This window comes from Podarcis erhardii (assembly GCF_964252035.2).
Source record: "Podarcis erhardii genome assembly, chromosome: Z".
Classification (NCBI taxonomy): Eukaryota; Metazoa; Chordata; class Lepidosauria; order Squamata; family Lacertidae; genus Podarcis; species Podarcis erhardii.
Window position 1 is genome coordinate 21,002,221 of NC_138504.1, and position 22,177 is coordinate 21,024,397.

Sequence of the window (22,177 nt, forward strand, 5' to 3'; positions counted from 1 at the left end):
CTGGCAGCTTAAATATAAATGCTTTAAAAAAGTAACTCCCACAAGTAGTAGTGATGGCTACCAACCTCATGGCTTAGAGGGAATGCATAGAGGGAAAGGCAATAAATGGCATAGAGTGGGCATGTATAACACATCGATCGCGATCGACTGGTGGAACCTGAGACTGATTATGGTCGATCGCAGGTTGATCGCTGTGCTCCTGGGGGGACTTGAGGGAGATGCTGCCCTGCCACCTCCGAGGGAGAGCTGGTGTGTGCATATGCTGCCAGCTTGCTATCCTTCCTGCTGCACTGAGCACTGGTGGTGGGGTGGGATGGGATGCTGCCTGAAGAAGGGAGGGAGGGAGGGAGGGGGAGAGGGAGAGGGAAAGGGAGAAAGCAGGGAAGGAAGAATCATGGAGCAACCCAGAAGGGAAAGAGTTCACACACACACACACACACACACACACAGAGAGAGAGAGAGAGAGAGAGAGAGAGAGAAAAGCTGGCTCCTCAGATCTGTGCAAACTAATATAAAAATATAGTTTGACTTTTCTCACTTGTTTAGTTACTTCTCCATCTAGTAACTATTTGAATTTGTCATAATGATATCCAAACATAACTACTGTATCTATGAAATAAAGATCTATCTATCTATCTATCTATCTATCTATCTATCTATCTATCTGGCTTTGGAGGGTGGTAGAGCACTGCTAGTTTTTGATACTTGTTGGTAGATCGCAGGCAACTTAAGCTTGGATGTGCCTGGCATAGAGGGAAAGGCAATAAATGGCTACCAGCACTGGACACCCCTCTCTTATTTCCCCAAATGCTATTGCCTGTGCTTACTTTTCAGATAGCAATCGAAACCAACTGCAGCTGCATGCATTTCCTTGTTGTTGTTTGGAACAAGCCATCTATAGAGTACTATATGAGGCGTGGTGCTTCAGACCTTTCCACTGAAGAAGGCTGGCATCTCTTTAGATTTGACAAAGAAAATCTAGTCAGAATGGCTTCTGGAGACTAAAAGAAGGAAGTCCGCCATTTTTTTTATCACTCTCAAAGCTTGGAGTGCTCATCAGGCTTGCGATGAAAAACCTCACTTACAAGGGGACACTTCTGGTTAACACAGTGGCTTCAAAGCAGAGTGCAAATAGCAAGAAAAATTAAAAGAAGCATGCGCGTTTTATGACTGACATGACTTTGATAAATTGCTTTACTTTTTCTTCACATGGATGTACAACACTTCAAATGCAGCCTGAATCTTACGGATCAGTTTAAGCAAAGGTATACTCAACTGGTGACTCATATGGAGAAAGAACACAGGTGGGACATAATGTGCTGGCCTGGCCAGGAAACCTCTTGCTTTTCTTCAAATACAAAAATAGCTGGTGCCCTAGTGTATTAGAGCGTGTACAAGCTTGTGCCCAGAAGGAAGAACAGGAGTTTGTGGGAAAGAGCACCTGCCTTGCATGCAGAAAGTCCCAGACTCGATTCCTGGTGCCTCCAAGTCAGAGGATGCCAAGCTGGGAAAGGCTGCCTTAGACAAACCATTCTCTCTCAGCCTCAGTCGCCCGATTTCCAGTGTCTTGCCTGTTTATAAAGGTTACAACTAGAGAATGCATGATACACTTAAAAAAACTGTACCTATTTTAGGTATTACCATTAAAATCACAGGCTTTGCATACAGTCAAAGATTCAATCACCAGTTTTTCTGGGTAGGGCTGGGAAAACACACTTGTCTGAAACCTGGATAGCTTTTGCCAACCAGAGTACACAATCTGAACCAGAGAGACCATATTGTCTGACTCAGCTTCCTATGTTCCTGTGGTCTTGCACTTTTCCTACCCTTACCCAAAGCAGTATCATGACATTTGTGTCACATGGCTTATTGCTATATCACCAATACTGGAGAACCAAGGCAACGTCCCAGTACCCACATAAAGCAGGGGGCGGCAGAAAGTAGATCAGTATCTACTAGTAGACCCCAGAGTGACTTTTCAGTAGATCAGCTAGAGTTTCAGCAACTATTTTAACTATAGCAATGACAAAATGACACCCCAAGTTAGGCTGTTGCATTGCAGAAAGCTAACCAGGAGTGGCATTGTGTGTGAAAGGATTGTCCGCTTACTTCAGTTTTAGTATGAAAAACAAATGTGTTGGCTCAGAATGTGCTCAGAAGCACCCTGTTGTTTAATCCTGTATGCCTTTTTTGGCTGGCTCTCTTTGGTAGATCTTTTTGGCTCAGGCGCAACTTCATCCGATTTTGTATCAGGAATAGAGTAGATGGGTGTGACTTGGCCAAAGTGGAATTGAGGTCAAATAAAAAACCTGACAGGACTAATCAGCCCCAGAGGCTGGAAGTGGAGAAATAGGAAGATACCTGCATTCACAACTGTGAACATAGCCTCAGTATCATCTGCTGGGTTTATATGCAAATTCCCGCTTCGCCACTACACAAGGACTGTAGAAAGCAGATATTCATGTCCTGTATGAAGCTACCAAAACACCTCCACAGCAAGCAGTTTGGGAAATGCATTTTTAATTATATATATACCTATATATCCATAAACTATAATTATCAATATGTTTCCCCCTTTCCCTCTGAATGACAGCAAGTTTTTAAAGGCCAGCATATTAGCAAAGTGCTACAGTGTTGAGCAGCCACATCTCCTGGACTAAAGATAAGCCCAAGGAAAAGAAGTTTAAATATTTCTCTTTTCATTATCACTTCATTATCTGTGCAGGAGTGGCACAGAAATCTGTTTCTCCAATTGATTTACATTGATAGCCAGCTTGACAATGACAATCTCATCTGAAACCCTTTGGCTGTCTCGTGATTTCCAAAAATTAAAAGAACACTTGTAGCAATAAGTAATAGGGAAAAAAATGATAAGTGGAAAGGAAGGGTGAGTGAACTGGCTGTGCAGTTAAAGATCAGGTTGAAGAATTACCTGATCAAATACCACCATATAGATCACAACTTTCCCCATTTTAATGTCCCATCATTATTGTAATCCAAAATTTTTGGGAGTTTGTGCTCTGTTAGCTTCTGGTACTGTACATATCCACATCTTCTGGGCTGGACTGGCCATGGTCCATGAGGCTGGGGTCTGGTTTAAACTTTGTTGCCTTCATCATATCTGTTAAGTATAAAAAGGTGTTAGTGTGTGTATGTGTTTGGCACTGTCTTGTCACTTAAGATCTTCAGGACAGTTCCTGGTTATTCATACCTGATCTCACACTTGGCGGTTTTGCTTCAGCTATCAAAGGAACAGAATCTGTCTGCGGAAGTGTCTTCTCTGCATGAAATTGCATTTGTGATGATTTCACCTTTTCCTCTGATTCAAGGGCTATCTTCCGAGCTTCTGAGACAATATGGTCTGTTCTTGGAACTGCTCCAAGTACTTGCTGCTGTTGAAATAATGACTAAATTGTAAAATTAGCCTGATATTGCCAAATCTAAATTTAGGTAGAACACTCCTTGTAACATAGGAAGTTGCCTTATACTAGAGTCAAATCAATGATCCATCACCCAGTATTGCCTACACTAGCTTTCAGCAATCTGGTGCCCTCTGCTGCCCACTTCCCCAGCCCCAGCTCTGGTGCAAAGCATCTGGAAGACACCAGGCTGGCAAGTACTTCTCTACAAGGTTTCAGATAGGAGTCTTTTCCAGCCCTGGAGATGCCAGGGATTCAATTCTGGACCTTCTCAACGCAGAGACTGTGCTACAGTCTTTCCCCCACAGATTGGTGGCTTGTCTTTTGCTTAATATTGCTATGTAAAATGTCATGCACATGGATAGCAGTGCATAAATAAGAAAATAATAGCAAATTGGCTGAGGATCCTCTTTGGCTTACAAATGAATATGGCTGATAGTCATTGTGCCCATTAAAATACTTTCCATTGGTGTAATAGTGTCCATGTTTCATAACCCTGTCTTGTTTAACCATTATGTCTATGCTATAAATATTTCTAGTCACTACCTTCCATCCATTCATATGCCCATGGTTTATTTATTTTGGTTTTACTTCATGTCTTATTTTTGTTTGACAGTGATCCATAATTTTATGTGGTCAATGTATAATTGCCACCAGATACTGTTTGATAACACTCTATATTTTGCAGAATTTTGTATAACTATTTTTAATTTAATAAAAAATATTTAAAAATACACACAAATAATAGCAAAAATATGTCTCTTAACATGTGCAGAGTATCTGTCAGTCTCCAAACCAGTCTACTATATATAGTATATAAAAATCTGTTGCACGTTTGGAAGTTCAAAGGCTGAAAAATGATGATGCTGGATATCTGCAACACTATTGTTTTTATGCATGTGTTTCAAACACAATGTAGATCAAAGAAAGATAACTAGCCCATGCTGCTAAAGGGTAGATTTTGAAAAAGAACCTACCTGAGTATCTTTATCCTGGGTGAGTAGAACTTCCGTAGTGGACTTTTTGGTCCATAGCGATCCTATTGCTTCATAGGTTTTCTGGCTTGCAGCATAGGCCTTTCCACCTATTACCTAGTTTAATATTAGAAATGTTATTGTACTGAACAACCAGTTTTAAAAATATTGTAGCATAGGCAAGGCTAACAAGACTTCTCCAATGAACTGTGATGCAGCCAACAGTGAAAGAAAGAACAAACGCAATTATAGATAGCAATCTATTAGTGCTTTTAAACTTTAAAGAATTTTCCAGTTTCAAATGCTAAAGTGTGATGAACAAGTGGCAATAAAAAGGAAAGCATAAACAATAAAAACAATAAAAAGGAAAGCATTCATACACCATTTAGTAGAACTCACCTTTGCAATAATTACTGACTGAGCTGGATAGCAAACAGATATGCCCAATGTGCAGAGTCCAAAGGGATAGCAAATCTTCTTAAATCTAGATCCTGCAAAATCAATCAATCAACCATATAAGGCAGTGACCAGGAACCTGCAGCCCTGCAGATGCTATTGGATTACAGCTCTCATCAGTTCCAGCCAGCATGGCCAATGATGTCAAGGTCCTATCCCAAAGATGACAGGTTGTGTAGCCCAGCAACATCTAGAGGGCCATGGATTGCCCATCTCTGATTTAAGCAACATTAAGCAAAAAAAATCATATTGAGAAGGCTAGGCTCCACACTGGCTTCCAATGTATAAGCAATATTTTTATATAGACAAGTATTCAGTCAAGTGAACTATCTTCAGCCTGTATCAACACTGCCCATCTCTTCTGTTCTTAATGGGAATGAGGCTGCAAAAGCATCTGAATCTGGATACAGTTACAGACTACTAGGCATAAGGCTGTACTATGTGTTCCATTGCATGCATCCTCATGATTCTACTTGGATGTATTAAACTTACAGTGGGGTAGGTGCATAGGACAGCAAGCTTTGTAACCAACTGCATTAGGATCCACATTCCAATGTGGCAAGGAAGCAACACACACACACACACACACACACACACAAACACAGCTCCATTCACCAACCCCACTTCATCAACTGGCTTCCCCCAACATATTACTAACCCTCCCTCCCTTTGTATCTTACCCACCTGCTCCCTCTCCTTGCTCACCAATTGCTAAACTGTTTTGTAAAGCACTCTCCTTCCTCTATTGAACCTGACTGCAAAAATGTTTAACCAGGGGTGGGGAGGCCACAGGGCAGCTTGCTAACCCAGTATAAGACATAGGTGAAGGGCCTCCCTTCCCTTCTGTTAAACCTTGCTACAAACACATTTAATGGAGGGGGATAGACATTTTGTGCCTCTCCCCATTCATTAAACAGCTTGCCTGGGCTGGCTCCTGTTCTGTTGATAGCATTCTTGTTGAGATACAACAGGTGTCCCACTATCTGCACTTTCTGCAAACAACTGGAGACTATTTTTTGTTTTAGGATGTTTTCCCAGTTGGATTAATGGGTCTTTGCCATAAGTGTGTATTTTGTACTCTCTTAGTTTTGTTTTAAATGTAATGGGGGAGATTATGTGTATGAGTTATAAACTGTTTTTTCTGTTTTTAATGTGAATTGTTTTGACATGTTTGTACAGAAGGTGATTAATAAATTAATACTAATAATAATAACAACAGTAACTTATAAGCATGTAATCCCTTACCTTTTCTTGCAAGGACTAGCCCAGTCAGTCCTGAAACTGTAATCACACCAACTTTGGGAAGGAATTCTGGAGGTGGATTCTTCAGGTAAACATAGGCATCTTAAAAAAAAAAAAAAGCAAGATTTGCTAAGCCTGAATATTATTTTCTAAGAATTAATAAGAATAATAATTTATTTGTAATTGGATGTAGAAATGATTACTTCATACAAATTCAGACTTTGTTAACTGTGCTGTATTTACAGTGGGGCAAAATATTTATAAGAAAATATAAAATATTTATACGAAAATCTGGAATGTCGCCTCATTTTAAGAAGGTTTGTAATTTGCATGGCCAAGAACAAAGAAATGAAAGATTTAAGCTTTGCACATACTCACTCACCTTTTCCAAACTGTACAGATGATATTATCCCATTTTTGACAAAGAGATAAGCATCCTGCACAAACAAAGTAAAATATAATTTTCCCCATCTGATATTTATGCAACTGTCTTAAAAACTCCTAATATTTATCAAATAATCACATTGACAAACAGTTTGAGACAAAACACTGGAAATTTTCCCACTTTGTAATTCAGCTCTTTGAATTTAGTATAACTGATCAGCAAGTGGAACATGGAGGAGGTGGAAAAGAGGCAGATTTAAGTGCAATGTTCCTGAATCACTCAACAATGGGGTGGAGACCTGTGTCCAACTCCATCTAGAATGCTCAATGCTCAAGGATGATGGGAGCTGTAGTCCAGCAACATCAGCAATAACAACATAACGTCTTAGGCAGGGCAAGAGAAAAGCAAGTGTTGGATTGAGCCCATGACTTTCCCCAACAATCTAATAGCTGGTAATGACAAATTTGTCACAGCTATCACTTTGTTGGTGGTGGGGCAGGAGGAGACTCCTACTGTGCTGCTGCTTCTGTGGATTTGGAACCAGTATATATGATGCAAGTAGGGGGCAAATAGTGCCATATTTTATTAATGCCCTGTACCCAATGCTGCAAAATATTACTGTAGCAATAGCAAAATATTACTGTAGCAAGGGTTGCAAACATTTTGGATCCGTGGCCACATTTGTAAGTCTGATAAAGTATCAATGACACACACCCCACAACCAAATACCCCCACAACCTTTTCTATTGGCTACAAAATAATACTTCAAGCCTAATTTCAGCAAGCAGAGGAGCAGGGAACCTCATGGGTTCCAGGGAAGGCCTTTGTGGGTGCCACATGGTGACTCTGCTATAGCATGTGCAGTGTACAATATATTCAATATGAAACTTTTGATCTCTTTACATAGGAAAGTTATTCAGCTAGAGAAAAACAAAAGGCAGCTTTATTAATTTACACTGTGGTACACATTGCATTACCAACAGCAACTCATTCAATGTCAGAGGGAGCAAGGCTGTGTAAAATTCACTCCCCCTCCCACATATACTCCAAACTGAATAATGGCTGGGATCCAAGAAGATACTTTAATTAGGTATGCCCAAGGCCTTATATGTGTGTGGAATTTTGAACATGTCCCCTTTGAAGAGCAGCCCCCCACACCAGGTGCTTATGAAACTTCTGCTTATGAAGTCTGCCATACCTTTTTGGGGGGAGGGGGTTTGCTTTTTGTGAATCATATATCCAAACACACTTGGGCATGCAAAACTAGTCACATGGTGCTTTGGATCCAGGCCACAAATAATAAATAAACTTAGCCTTTCTGAACCACCTGCTGTTAAGATTAACATCCTATTATTTTATTGTGCATTAATTTCCCCATGTTGTCAGCTGTCTCAGTTGCCTGTTATCAGACAAACAGATGGGATATAAATACAAACAAAATAAAATACAAACACACATCCCCCTTGCCTTCCATCATAACTACTGATAGACAAACATAACAGGAAATTGTTATTTCATTGCATTAATCCACTGGCATAGCACAAGCTACATTTATAAGGTGTTTGAGGTTTTCTGATTTAGCCTTTTTGATACATCATATTTTCTAGCACCACCAGAAGATGTAAACATTCTTATGCATCAGCACCAATTTTTAGGTGGACATCTTATGTATTATATTTCTTTATTTAGGACAAGCTGCCTTCTACCTGGTGCTCAGAAATTCCAAGAAACCATAAAATCTTTTTTAAAAGGTTCAGTCCACAATCTTGATTTAAAATGGCATTCAACTGTATCCAAACATAAACGAAAAACTGCTCCTTCATCTTAGGAACTAGCACACAAAACTTAGGTAAGATATCTTAAGAGGTATCCAAATGCATAGTGCAACTTTCTAAAATATGTAGTAGATCCTAACTCTGCACTCCTATAGTCTCTGGGAGGACATCTTAGGGGCCAAAGTTTCATCAGACTGAAAACAGAGAGAGGTCTGCTCTCAGGAAGGAAGATCTGTAGTTGGAAGCCTTTTGCCTGTGGTTGCAGAAAGGTCTGCAGCTGATTCCTCTCCAACCTCAGAGAGGCCAAAGAGGAAGCATTCTGATGGCATGTTGGGAATGTGTCAAGAAGGAGAAATTACATTTACTGCCCTCTCATTGATTTCAACAAGAGGCAAAATGTTTTGGAAAACTCCTCCCCAATGCTCTACCTTCATCTTCCCTTCAGTTTTCCCTCCCCTACCATCTGTTATTTATTTCAGCTGAAATAACATATTGCAGGAACGAATAAGGAATAGAGTTTGGGACATCAAAGTGGAAAATATATTGTGTGTTTCACAATGATACATTTCAGTTTATTTTGCACTGGTGTTTTGTGAACAAAACTTGGCACTGAAAATTTATTTTGAATTTACACCACAAGAGGTCACTACGCTCCAAGCTTTGAAACACAACAAAAATAAAGAGAAATTACTGACTGGTGGGCATAAAAAGGTTGGTTCAGATAACACAAAGCAAACTTAAAGCAGGAACATCATTCTTACTCCTAACCTTTCTTCTACCAAAAGGACAACTTCCTAGGCAGAAGGTTTTTTAAGAGTGTTTGAATATGTTACTTCTCTTCTTAAGGGTTTGACTAAGAACTCTGAACTCAAAATGCACTGGAAATCCTGAACTGAACTAATTCATAGAAATCTTATTCCATGCTGACTCCAATTTATCCAGTTGCTCACTTATGGCAAGACATGTATGAGAATTCTTGATCTATTAAATTAAGTAATATTCTTACCTTGCACCCATTGACATAGTAACTTGTTGTGTTTCTTACTGATGAAATCCTACTTTGCAAGCGGCCAGGCTTTTCATCAATGTATCTTGAATTAAGAGGTGGTGCATTATAAATAGGAAGCTGGAAGGAAATGGGGGGATAGGAGTTATAACAACGTTTGTCTTGGGAAAACCATGAAAAGGGAGGGGCAATCCACATACTTGGAAGGGGATTATTTTATCCATGGCCTCAATCCAGCAAAATTTGCCTCTGTAGTACAAGACTTGCATGAATAGAAGAGTTGTTCTACATCCACAACTACTTTGGATACTAACATCTACTGGATAAAAGGGTAGATCCAAAGACTTCTGTGTGTAAGTAGGCATGTATGATCATTAAGTGCCAGTAAGTTGACCCCGACATTTTGCCATGGATATGGATGATCAGGGAAATGACACACACACAGGGATCTGAGCTTAAGTCATCTAATGCAGTGGATTCTACTTTCAGAGAATTCCTTCCATTTCAATATGGCTGTTGAGGTCCCCAGCACATCTAGGAACATAGAAAGTGGTCCATCTAGCTCAGTATTGTCTACATTGACTGGAAATGGCCTTTCAGAGTTTCAGATAGGGTCTCTCCCAGCCCTACTTGGAAATGATTGGGACTGAACCTGGGACCTTTTGCACAGAAAGCAGATACTCTGTCACTGAGCTATAACCATCTCTACCACATAATACCTGTACGCAGCACAGGGTTCAGGGTTGTGTTCTGGGGTACTATGATCAGCTGAGCTAGCACCTAACTTGAATGAACCAAGAGTTGTCTTTCAAATGCATCCAAAACCCCACTGCATCTGCAGGAGAAATTGGTAGTGGCAGACAAGCAGTTTTTCAGTGAAGCTTGCCAGCCATTACCAACTTTCTCATTGACGAACCTAAAGATCCCTCAGAACACAGTTTGAGAACCACTGGTCTACTGTGGGTGTAGCCAGTGTGGCCCCCCCCCCCGATATTGTCAGATGCCAACTCCCATCAGCCCCAGCCAGCATGGCCAGTGGCTGTGAAGCAAGTTTTAGTCCAACAATACCTGGAAGGCACCATATTGGATACCCTTGGCCTAGTGCTATCTCCATCACCCTTGATCAGTGCAAATGGTGGTGCAGATTACCACCAGCTTCATGGTGCAGATGGGAAGGCTCACTCTTGTATGAACACTTCCGAGTCGCACAGAACACCTTGTCCAATGCGACTGCTGTGCTTTGGACCATATGTCAGCAGCAGTTGTCCTAAGTTTTAAGCCTCCAAGTGGGGTGGAAATCAAGAACATAATCTTCTTTAGCCCTACACAAAGAATATGTAGAGTAGGGAGCTGGAGCACAGTAGCAGGCCCTCATGCTGGTCTCTATGCACTGCGTACCTAACGTACAGAGTGCAGGAGACGTTAGAGTGTATATATGTAGGCTCTGTACACAAGATATGATGAATGTGTTGAGGTCAAGAGATGGCAGTGGAGCTTGTTGCTGCAGTATACTGCCCTCTTCTTAAGTTCATCATACCTAGATTGATAACAATCAAGCATAAATAAAGCAAAGATGAAAGCAAACCAAATCTCTCCCCCCCAACCCCCCCCCCCCGTGCATTAATACAAAAGCCACAGTAAATTTAAGTACAAATATGATTCAGTCTTCCAAGTGGGACTTGCAACAAAATGTTGCACTGCGGAGTGCTGCTGTTCAATATTCCAGCTGCTGCACTGCATAGCCTCTGCCCCTGGTGTTCCATACCCTCCCTATCACTTAGCATTCTGTAGACACTGAGCACACACTCAGTCCTTATTGGGCTCTCCCTCTCCCAGGTTGTTTTAAAATGCAAACCTTTGGGCTCTCCAAAACTTGAGGGTATCCCCTTCTTGTGTGAGCGGTACTACCTTGGCTACATAAGAAACAGTTCTCAACAAATGAACATTGAAACTATAGAAGGAATGCTTCTCTTCAGCTTTAAATTATATTATGTATTATATCACATATTTGCATTAGCTTATCTTTTCAGTCCTCCATTTTTGGATCATCTGCAATGGTAAGTGATGCTGCATTGAGAATCATCATCATCACAACATTATTATTATTATTTTACTATATCACTTGTTGCATTCTATTATATAGTTCTGTTTCCTGTGAAACAAAATTCAGAAGAAAGCCTTCACTGCACCTAGGTGCTTCTGCTCATTCAATTTTTAAAGAGGTCATACTAATCCTACCTGATGTGCCTTCATGCGACGAGATTCTGGTTCCTCTTCAGATGCAGCATGTACAATAGATGCACCTGCCAAGGCTGTAGGAAAAGCCACCCATTTTGCTATCTGGGGGCAGGGGGGGTAGAGGCCAAAAGAAAGCAAGAAAGAAGCTTAATCGCTGAATAGCAAATAAATGAATGAATGAATAAATGCACATGTTCATCAATATTCAGACCAAGTTCAATAACAATATCCATTAACCAGCTAAGTCTGCTAAAGAGTATAAGCACAATAAATTATTGTTTTTCATACATCTGATATAGGAAAATACAGAATTGAAAAAAATGTATACAAAAGCATTTTAAGAAACATGAACATTCTCACTGCAAGGGGGGCGCGGTAGGTGTAGAAAAGGTTTCCAAATTGCAAATGTTCAGGTTGTTCAAACTAATCATTTTTGGGTACCAAGGAAGTTGCTTACTATAATTTATTGAACTGTTTCCTTAAAATACGCTTTTCAGGAATATTACTTGTGATGTGGTCCTAAGCTTCTTGGTGCAGGGACTCACATTTTAAAAAATATTTGTCACTGTGAAGCACCATGTGTACACTGAAGATGCATTATGCATGGTCTGCTGCAATAAAGTGCTGGTAAAATGCAGGATCACTGTAGAAATCCTTAGAATTAAAAAATACCTAAAATATCTCCCAAGATGAAGGAAGGGACACATCTCAGTGGGAGACCATCTGTCTTGTATGCAGATGGTCACAGGTTCAATCCCTGATGTCTTAAAGGCAGGGCTGAGAAAGAAAGCCTAGAGAACCACTGCAATCAGTGTAGACAATGCTGAACTAGATGGACCCCCAAGGCCTCACTCAATTTCAGACAGCTTCCTATGTTCATATTTTAACAACATTTAGTGGGAGCAAAACTGCCTTAAAGGTATAGGCATGAATGAGGACGCTACACAGAAGTCTGCTCTCTAATGCCCAAATGGCGTTTACAGAATATAGCAAGAACGTTTTAAAATATATATTCATTAAAAAGGTCAAAGTTTTGAGACCTCAAGAAGACAAAAAAACATGGAAAAGAGTGAAAGAGCATTGCTCAATTAGACCAACAATCTGTGAAACCTGATCACAGAAATGTAGAGTTGGAAGGGACCACAAGGATCATCTAGCCTAGTCCATGGATAGGCAAACTAAGGTACGGGGGCCAGATCTTCTAAATCTTGCCTGTGGACGGTCCGGGAATCAGTAGACAGTCCGGGAATGAGTATAATGTGTGCTTTTATTTAAAATGCATCTATGGGTTATTTGTGGGGCATAGGAATTCATTCATTTTTTCCCTTCAAATATAGTACGCCCCCCACAAGGTCTGAGGAACAGTGGACTGCTGAAAAAGTTTGCTGACCCCTGATTTAGTCCAACCCCCTGCAATGCAGGAATATTTTGCCCAGTGTGGGGCCTGAACCCATGACCCTGCGATTAAGAGTCTTATGTTCTACCAACTGCTTCCAGAGAGTTAAGCAGCTGGGCAAGAAAACAGGAACTTTCATCCAGTGTTGCTCTGCAATAGTACTTAAAGGGACCCCTGACCATTAGGTCCAGTCGTGGCCAACTCTGGGGTTGAAACGCTCATCTCGCTTTACTGGCTGAGGGAGCCGGCGCGTACAGCTTCCGGGTCATGTGGCCAGCATGACTAAGCCACTTCTGGCGAACCGGAGCAATGCACATAAACGCCATTTACCTTCCCACCAGAGTGGTACCTATTTATCTACTCAGGAGGAACTGAGCAACGGGAGCTCACCCGCTCACGGGGATTCGAGCCGCTGACCTTCTGATCGGCAAGTCCTAGGCTCTGTGGTTTAACCCACAGCACCACCCATGTCCCTCTAATAGTACTTACTGCTACTCAATATATACTGAATGGAAATGATAGCCTATGAAATTGTCATTGGAAAGCCTTCTAAGCCAACAGCCACCACATTTTATTGTAGCAGTGAATTCTACAAATTAATATGTGCACACACCATACATTTAACGCACATGGCTTAACACAAAGAATCCTGGGAACTGTAGTTTACTTCTCAGAGCTGCAATTACTAGCACACTTAATAAACTAGTCTCTAGGATTCTTTCAGGGACGTTATGTACTTTAAATGAATAGTATGTATGCAGCTTGTGTCAGTTACCTTCTCTCTGCAATATGCTATCCATTCCCTATTATGTTGCATCTCTGGAAACTACTTCCTCCAGGTGCTGCATCTCCTCTTCCCCTCTAATAATCAATTTCATTCCTACCAGGAAATGTCTTATGCTCTCACCTCTTTAAGGATAAAATGCCAGTGGAGGTGAATTAGCATAACAAACCATTTTTACTGCATTTTTTATCATGAGTTAATGCTTGATAAGCCCCGTTTTATTACTGTGTTGTATTTATTAATTCCCACACTAGCCCATTTCAGACATCATCGCAAACCACTGCTAATGATACCAATAATGTTGATATCACATGCACTTTCATTTTTTCCGTGTGTGATCAACAAGTCAAAATCTCTGACTTAGTGTTATGCATGAACTGAGAATTGTGGTTTGTTTCACTCAAACCATAATTGGCAAGGCAGCAACCAAAACCTGGCTTCACGATGAAATTTCTTTGTCAAACCATTAACCATAGTTTACAGTGATATGCAAATACAGCCATTGAGGAATGGAGCCAATAGTTGAATCTAAGGACACCAAGTTTAACTAATTTGTGGATTAAAGTCTCCTCCCAACAGAATGCATTTCTGGTGATCTTTTCCACATATTAACATTATTATTTATTTGATTTCTCCATGTTGAGGCCCAGGTGGGCTACAACAATTTAAAAATAAAATATTAAAAAGGATTGAAACATGAGATGATAAGAGTTGTAGTCTGGCAACATCTGGAGGGACAAATGCTCCACATTTGGGATGTAAAGTATCAAGCTAGCTACAGCAGAAAAAGAAACAGACAATGAAGCAAACTGACCGTGTTGCAGGAATAGACAGAGGGCGGACAAATGAAGCACAGGGGGGAAAGAAAAATGCAAAAATTAGATATTTGATGGAAAAGCACAAAAGAAAATGGCATTCTGAAATTATACCAGGACTGTCAACTGTGTGATTTCTTTTTTTTTTAAGCATGCAGAAAAGGGGGGAGTATTGCCCATCCCCTAAGAGCAATTAACTCTCACACTTTGAAGTCACTGAACATTAATGAGCAGGAGCATAGAAAGAGTATTAGGAAGAATACAGCAGAATGAAATGATTAACTCAGGAGAAGGCGCATGTGTGATAAATGTGGTAAACGTTCAGAATCTGACTTATAAAGTGATAAAATGCTCTCAGCCAAATTTTATCTAGTCATTTAAATACCAAGTGTGATAAAAATGTATTCCTGTATCCAGAATTGGCCTGCAAGATAGGAGATTTCTCTGCTCTTTTGATGTTAAGGTGCAGAAGAGTGGCTGCAACTCGAATATGTAATTTATAGCTAGAGGAAATAAGTTCACATTTTATGTTTCTTGGGAGAGCTGAATAATGAAGTAAGTACTTAAGGGATGAAGGACAGAAAACATGTGAAAGTACTCTCTGCCCAGATACCCACTCTGCAACTTAACTTGTATCTTCCAAAGCCACAAGTATCAAAGAGTTGTGGCAGGATAAAGGCCACATCTGCATCATACGTTTAAAACACTATGATGCCGCTTGAACAGCCATGGCTTCCCCCAAAGAATTAATAATAATAATAATAATAGTTTTTATTTATACCCCGCCCTCCCCAGCCAAGGCTGGGCTCAGAGCGGCTTACAAGCAATAATAAAAACAAGTTAAATGATTACAACTTAAAAACAAAATTAAAAAATACATTAAAATACTGAAACATTAAAATATTAAAATGTAGCCTCATCGCAGAAGGAGAAGGATAAGAAAAAAGAAAGAGAGGGAGGGAATCAAATTGGCTCCAAGTCAAAGGCCAGGCAGAACAACTCTGTCTTACAGGCCCTGCGGAAAATCAGATCCTGCAGGGCCCTGGTCTCGTGAGGCAGAGCGTTCCACCAGACCGGAGCCAGAGTTGAAAAGGCCCTGGCTCTGGTTGAAGCCAATCTAACTTCCTTAGGGCCCAGGACCACAAGGGTGTTGCTATTTATTGACCTTGAGGCTCTCCGTGGGGCATACCGGGAGAGGCGGTCCCGTAGGTACGAGGGTCCTAGGCCGTGAAGGGCTTTAAAGGTCAAAAGCAGCACCTTAAATCTGACCCTGTACTCCACTGGGAGCCAGTGCAGCTTGAAAAACACTGGGTGAATATGCTCCCATGGCAGGGACCCCGTGAGGAGTCTCGCTGCAGCATTCTGCACCCGCTGGAGTTTCTGGGACAGCTTCAAGGGCAGCCCCACGTAGAGCGAATTACAGTAGTCAAGTCTGGAGATGACCGTCGCATGGATCACTGTGGCCAGGTCGGGGCGGGAAAGGTAAGGGACCAACTGCTTGATGCGGCGAAGGTGGAAAAATGTCGCCTTGGCTGTTGCTGTAACTTGCGCCTCTACGGAAAGGGAGGCATCAAGGATTACACCCAAACTCTTAACGGAAGGCAATGGCACTAATTGGGCCCCCGCAAGAGAAGGGAGTTGGTCCCTCATCCCCATGCCATTCCGACCCAGCCATAGGACCTCTATCTTCGAAGGATTTAGTTTCAATCAGCTCCCACGAAACCATCCAGCCACAGCTTCCAAGCATGTGGTCAGTGTGTTCGGGGCCGAGTCGGTGTGGCCATCCATCAGCAGATAGAGCTGAGTGTCATCAGCATATTGGTGACAGCCCAGCCCAAAGCTCCGGATAATCTGGGCAAGGGGGCGCATAAAGATGTTAAAAAGCATTGGGGAGAGGATTGCGCCCTGTGGCACTCCACACACCAAGGAGTGGCGCGACGACATTTCCCTCCCTAGTGCCACCCTCTGTCCCCGACCAGAGATAAAAGAGCACAGCCAGTTACGGGCTATGCCCTGTATCCCCACATCTGCGAGGCGGTGGTCCAGAAGATCATGATCAACCATGTCAAAGGCTGCTGACAAATCTAAAAGGATCACCAGTCCTTATCCGCCTCGATCCAGCTGTCTACGGAGATCATCTGTTAGGGCAACTAGAGCCGTCTCGGTCCCAAAACCAGGACGGAAACAGGACTGAAATGGATCTAAAGCCGATGTTTCCTCCAGAAACCTACCAAGCTGTTCAGCAACCGCTCTCTCAATTACCTTACCCAGGTATGGAAGATTTGAAACTGGGCGGTAATTGGATAGGTCTAAGGGATCTAATGAAGTTTTCTTTAAGAGTGGACATACCACTGCTTCCTTCAGTTCCCCTGGGAATGTCCCCGTGTTAAGGGACAAATTGATAATTTCAACCAGGGGGTCCGCGCAACATCTGGACACTCCCTAATCAGCCAAGACGGGCATGGATCAAGGAGGCAGGTGGTGGGCCTACTAACTTGGAGGAATCTATCCACATCAGCAGGGAGTATTTGATCGAAATGGTCCAACACTGGACCTGAAGTCAGTCGAGGGGCCTCCAGTTCAGTCACTGTATCTAAATTGGCAGGGAGGTCACGGCGGAGCAACAGGACTTTCTCCGCAAAAAAGCTTGCGAATGCCTCACAGCTGTAGGTCAAATTTGTGCTTAAATTTGGTTGTCCTCCTAAGGACGTTATTGATCTAATTATTCTAAAAAGTTGTGCCGGGCGAGAGCTAGCGGATGCAATGGAAGCTGCAAAGTAAGATTTCTTAGCAACTTTCATAGCCATCTCATAGGCTTTCATAAGCGTCCTATAAGATGTTCTTGAGGCTCCGTCACGAGTCCGTTGCCATACTCGCTCTAGCCGTCTGAGATCCCGCTTCATTTTCCGGAGCTCCTCAGTAAACCAAGGGGCCCGGTTTCGATGGGGTTGCAGAGGGCGCTTAAGCGCGATCTCATCAATGGCTGCCAAGAGCCGGTTATTCCAGTCCTCAACAAGGTCATCTAATGAGTCTAAAGAATTGCAGGAACTGTAGTTTGCTATGGGTGCTGAGAATCATTAGGAAACCCCTATTCTCCTCACAAGGTGACAATACCCAGAGCAGTTTAAAATCAATCCCTCTTCCCAGGGAACTCTGGAAACTGAAGCTCTGGGAGAGGAATAGATGTTTCACACACTGCCATTTCCTCAGGTGGCTGTAGAATAAAAAATAGTTATGCTCTTGTGCACTGTTGTTTCTAAAAATTGCTCAAATGTCTATTTTGTCACATCACAAACATGTTTGGAAACAGCAGCACTCAGTGGGCAGACTGTGTGGGAGTGTTTTGGTTTTTTAAAAAATTCAAACTGTTAAACAAAGCTGTATGCATTATAACACACATTCCACTCTACTTAAAGGGCTAGGAACTGTGCTGTGACTTTTGGAATTAGCTCAATTCTTGAATGACACTAATTGCTCTGCTTTGGAAGGTCTACTGAAGTCAACTGTGCAACGACTAACAAAATGATACTGTACATCACTTCACTGCCCAGTAATTATTTTGAATCAGTTTATTGAAAAGAAAGATTTATTCAGAAAAGAACTATTAAAATGGCAAGGCTCAGCCAGATCCTGCCTCAGGGGATGACTTTGTTTTAGCTTTTAGCTAAAACTGGAGCAACATTTAACTACAGGGTGGCTAGCCTTTTTTTTTTTTTTTTTTGCTTGAGGAGCTCATTGAAGTTTTGTCAACCATCTGAGGGCAGCATGCCATCTATGGGCTTGGCCTAAATGGCCAATACACATGCCACATACACATGGTACCTCGGGTTAAGAACTTAATTCGTTCTGGACGTCCGTTCTTAACCTGAAACTGTTCTTAACCTGAAGCACCACTTTAGCTAATGGGGTGTCCCGCTGCCGCTGTGTGATTTTTGTTCTCATCCTGAAGCAAAGTTCTTAATCTGAGGTACTATTTCTGGGTTAGCAGAGTCTGTAACCTGAAGTGTCTGTAACCCGAGGTACCACTGTACAGTGGTACCTTGGGTTACATACGCTTCAGGTTACAGACTCTGCTAACCCAGAAATAATGCTTCAGGTTAAGAACTTTGCTTCAGGATGAGAACAGAAATTGTGCTTTGGCAGCACAGCGGCAGCAGGAGGCCCCGAGGTACCACTGTATACACAAAGGGAGGCTCACACATTCATTCACTCACACAGGCAGATAGCATTGCCCCACACAGCTCTTCCGCTGATTAGCAATGGAGCAGGAGAACTTTGCTTCCATCGCTGGGCTGTGAGGAGAGGACCCAAGAAGTGTGCTGGGGGTTGAAAACCCTCACTTACCTTGCAAAGAGAGCCTCTTCTCCCCCTGGGGTGGTACCATTGAAATAATGTTTCAGGGCTCGGGAAACAGGAAGAAGTGCACCTTCCTGTTTCCTGAACACTATGACCTTCAGGCCCCACACTATTTTTATTTCAGAGCTTTCCCAACTTTTCATGTTAGTGACACATTTTTTAGACATGCATCATTTTGAAACACAGTAATTCAGTTTTACTAGCAAACCGGAGGTTAAACTAACCCTTTTCCAGCCCTGGCAGGAGAGCGAGCTGCATTTGCATGACACACCTACACACTGCAGCTGATTCATGAACATGTCACGACACACAGTTTGGAAAGCTCTGATTTATTTGCTTAACAAAATTTTCATACCACTTAACTGTAAGCAAAACCTTTACAAATAATATAAAATATACATTAAAATTGTCAATAAAAATAATTGTTAAAAGGTTTATAAAAATGCAAAATGAGTAAGAGCAAGTTTGACTAAACAAAAAGTTTTCTGTAGGCACCAAAAAGTGTTCAATGAAAGTGCCTGCCTGCTGTCAATGGGCAGGGAGCTCCAGAATGTGGCGCTCAAGAGACAAGAGGTGCCTTTGCAAGGTATGCTGAACCAGAGGCACACATTTTTTGGAAAGCTGGCAGCCCTTCGAGTCCCACAGAGGAAACTCCACAGCACTACAGTGGGAATTACATTAAGATTATTATTTTTCATCTTAAATTGCCAAATCGCTGGGGATCTTGGAGGACATACCCATTTACCCATCCTTTTGGGGAGGAATAGATCCAGTCTGCATGCTGCAACTTAGCCACTCTTGCTATATGCTAATAGCAAACTCATTCTTTGATTGTGGATCCCATATAGCAAAAAATGACACCATCCAAACACAAGAGGGCTTATAGAAGTACCTAAAAGTTGTTTGTACTTTTAGGTTTGGGTGTAATCTTAAGATGTTTTAAGGTGCATACAATATTATAAATGTGATGAAAACATTTAACTTTTAGCATGATCCCCAATAATTTAAGACCTGGGTTTGAAGCTTTTTTCTCTATTTGAAAAGTCTGATCACAGATCATCACTCAATTTCGAGATTTGTATGTTATTCAGCAGTTATTCAGAAGAACAAGATGGAGATGGGACCACACATGTTCAGATACTTTCCTCATCTTAACTAGTCTTTAATGTCCAGCAGTTCTAAGAATTGCTACATATTTTCCCACTAGGGAGTAGAAGGAAAGCGACAGAACAGAGTGGACACAGGAGGCAGCACTCTGCACCTGCTCAGACACACTTTCGTTTTCAGGACTATGCCTGAAACTCAACAGCAGCTTTATAAGAACCTGAGAGCACTTAAGATTTCCTCGCTGAAGCTGCAGCAGTAGGAAAGAAGCAGAGTTGGGACTTTTCTTTTTCAGAGTTGGGACTTTTTAAGAGCAAAGGCAGGCAGAATGGGATCTGCTTTGCTTGCTAGAGCCGATAAATCTACCAGCCAGAGCCAGATGCAAGAGAGATCGAATAAGAGAATTCCGAGCCCAGAAAATATATATATATATATATTTAGTGTCATAACTGAATACGAGTTCCACACAGTCAGACAGTTCATGGATCCATTCCTGGTTACCCAAAGTCCTATTCATTTCAGCTGTGCCAAAGTGGGGAGTACAGTGGTACCTTGGGTTACAGACGCTTCGGGTTATGTGTTTTCAGGTTGCGGGAAACCCGGAAGTACTGGAAAGGGTTACTTCTGGGTTTCGCCGCTTGTGCAGAAGCGCTAAATTGCACTTCGTGCAAGCACAGAAGTGTCAAGTCGCATCACGCACGTGCGCAGACGTGGTGCTGCAGGTTACGAATGCTGCAGGTTGCGGACGTGCCTCCGTCACGGATTACATCCGCAACCCGAGATTCCACTGTAGTGGGATGTAGTTTTGTGACTGTTACTGTTAAACAACCAAAAGAAAACATAGTAATAATATAACAATAACAATGCATTGTCAAGCCACACCGAGCTCCACCAGCTGAGCAGCATGGTGGTTGCAGCCTTTCCCAACCTGGAGGTGTCCAGATGATTTGGACCACAACTCCCATCAGTCCTTGGCCACCCAGGCGTGGAAAAGCTGGGTGTCAGACCAACCCCTAGGAGACCAGAGTCCTCACTGGGCCGAGTATTGTCTCTTAAGAGCCTGAGCTATCTCACAGGGTTGTTTGTGGAGATTCAAATGACATTGGGTGGGGGGGAAGGCAGAGGGAGGGGAAGAAAGAAACCGTGCCCACTACCTTGAGAGCGGAGGAAAGCTGGGCCATACATGCTATGAGGCATGGAAGCGGGGGCGCTTTGCACATGCTCAGGCGCCCCTCGCATCTCCACGACCGCATTCAAGAAAGTTAAGGCGTCCTTTAAACGAAGGGGAAAGCTCACCCTGTGTGTCATCTGTGCCGTTTAAGCGCTGCCCACTCAAAAGGAGGGCGCCTCACGAAGCCTTTCCTGGGAGGGGAGGCAGGGGAGGGGAGGGGGCAGAAGGTAGGATGATAAGCACGAGGAGAACCACTCACCTTAGCCGCCATTTTGGCTCCTCCTACTCAAAGGAGGCGACCAGCCGAGCGCTCGCGACCAACGGCGCCAACGGTCAGAGACGTCAAAAACAGTGTGGGCGGGACTAAACAGGAGAGCGCCGCGGGATTGGCGGAGAGGAGAAAATGACGCGTGCTTTCCCCTCCCCCTCCCAGTGTTCTTGGTGAAGGGAGACGTTAAGATTTTGGTTGTCCACCAGCCGCAAATGTATCTTTTTGTACAAAGAGGGACGTCGGGATGATGATGATGATTGGGGGGGGGGGGGAGGAATAGGGCGCTGCCTAACACAGCGTCAATACTAACGGTCCCCTCAAGCTCAGTATTGGAGGGTTATTATTTTACCCCCCCCCCCCGTGCGGTCTTTTCCCGGGTTTCAGCTATGGAACTTCCTACGTTTGTTTTATTTCTTAAAATTTTTATACACCGCTTGATTGTAAAGACAAACAAACAAATAAAAATAACAGGGATTGACGTGGCCAGGAACAATATACTTTATAGTCCAGTTAATCGTACCTTCTGGGCGGTTAACACCTTAAAAGTCAACAAAATGCAAATACAGTAATCTGTCAGCTCATGTAAAAGCTGCACCAGTAAATGGCTACCTGCTGTGTGGATTAAGCTTTGGTATTCTGTGGTAAAAGAATCTTTGGGTTTGTTATGTACTCCACGTCTAAAACGTGATATACTTGAATGCCCTTTTCATGCATTCTGGAACAGATACCTAATAGTATTAATACAGTACTGTAATGTGTTCTCCAAAGAAGATACAAAATTAGGC

The 22,177-nt window shown here is 42.4% G+C and overlaps 2 protein-coding genes across 6 annotated transcripts in view; one reads left to right on the top strand and one right to left on the bottom strand.

The window, feature by feature from the left end:
• SATL1 (spermidine/spermine N1-acetyl transferase like 1) overlaps positions 1 to 2,762 on the top strand; it is a 21,687-nt gene extending 18,925 nt beyond the window's left edge. For 2 of the 3 annotated variants that reach the window (XM_081848211.1, XM_081848209.1), the window contains exon 6: positions 839 to 1,174. In XM_081848211.1, coding sequence (XP_081704337.1) covers positions 839 to 901 — 63 coding nt within the window. In that variant the 3' untranslated portion in view covers positions 902 to 1,174. Of the gene's footprint in view, positions 1 to 838; positions 1,175 to 1,235 lie in introns of those variants that run through there. The other variant, XM_081848212.1, reaches the window with a different exon arrangement.
• Positions 2,504 to 21,486, bottom strand: APOOL (apolipoprotein O like). 3 transcript variants are annotated; one of them, XM_081848178.1, is made up of 9 exons: positions 21,381 to 21,486; positions 11,496 to 11,597; positions 9,258 to 9,377; positions 6,474 to 6,528; positions 6,095 to 6,193; positions 4,793 to 4,884; positions 4,397 to 4,510; positions 3,212 to 3,389; positions 2,504 to 3,121 (listed from the first exon to the last, which is right to left on the bottom strand). In XM_081848178.1, the coding sequence occupies exons 1-9, from the start codon at positions 21,390 to 21,392 to the stop codon at positions 3,024 to 3,026; spliced, it is 870 nt and encodes a 289-aa protein (XP_081704304.1). In that variant the 5' UTR covers positions 21,393 to 21,486; the 3' UTR covers positions 2,504 to 3,023. The 3 variants fall into 3 exon arrangements, with proteins under 3 accessions (XP_081704304.1, XP_081704302.1, XP_081704303.1); XM_081848176.1 differs by having other exon boundaries at positions 3,212 to 3,392; positions 21,381 to 21,485; XM_081848177.1 differs by lacking the exon at positions 21,381 to 21,486 and adding an exon at positions 21,247 to 21,370 and having other exon boundaries at positions 3,212 to 3,392.
• Between the last annotated feature and the right edge of the window lie 691 nt (positions 21,487 to 22,177).

What these genes read in the sequence shown, in the direction of transcription:
- APOOL (XM_081848176.1), bottom strand. An exon ending in CCCAGGATAAAGATACTCAG is followed by an intron (nt 3,393 to 4,396) that starts GTAGGTTCTTTT and finishes TTATTTCAACAG; the next exon opens with CAGCAAGTACTTGGAGCAGT. An exon ending in ACCGCCAAGTGTGAGATCAG is followed by an intron (nt 3,122 to 3,211) that starts GTATGAATAACC and finishes TATACTTAACAG; the next exon opens with ATATGATGAAGGCAACAAAG.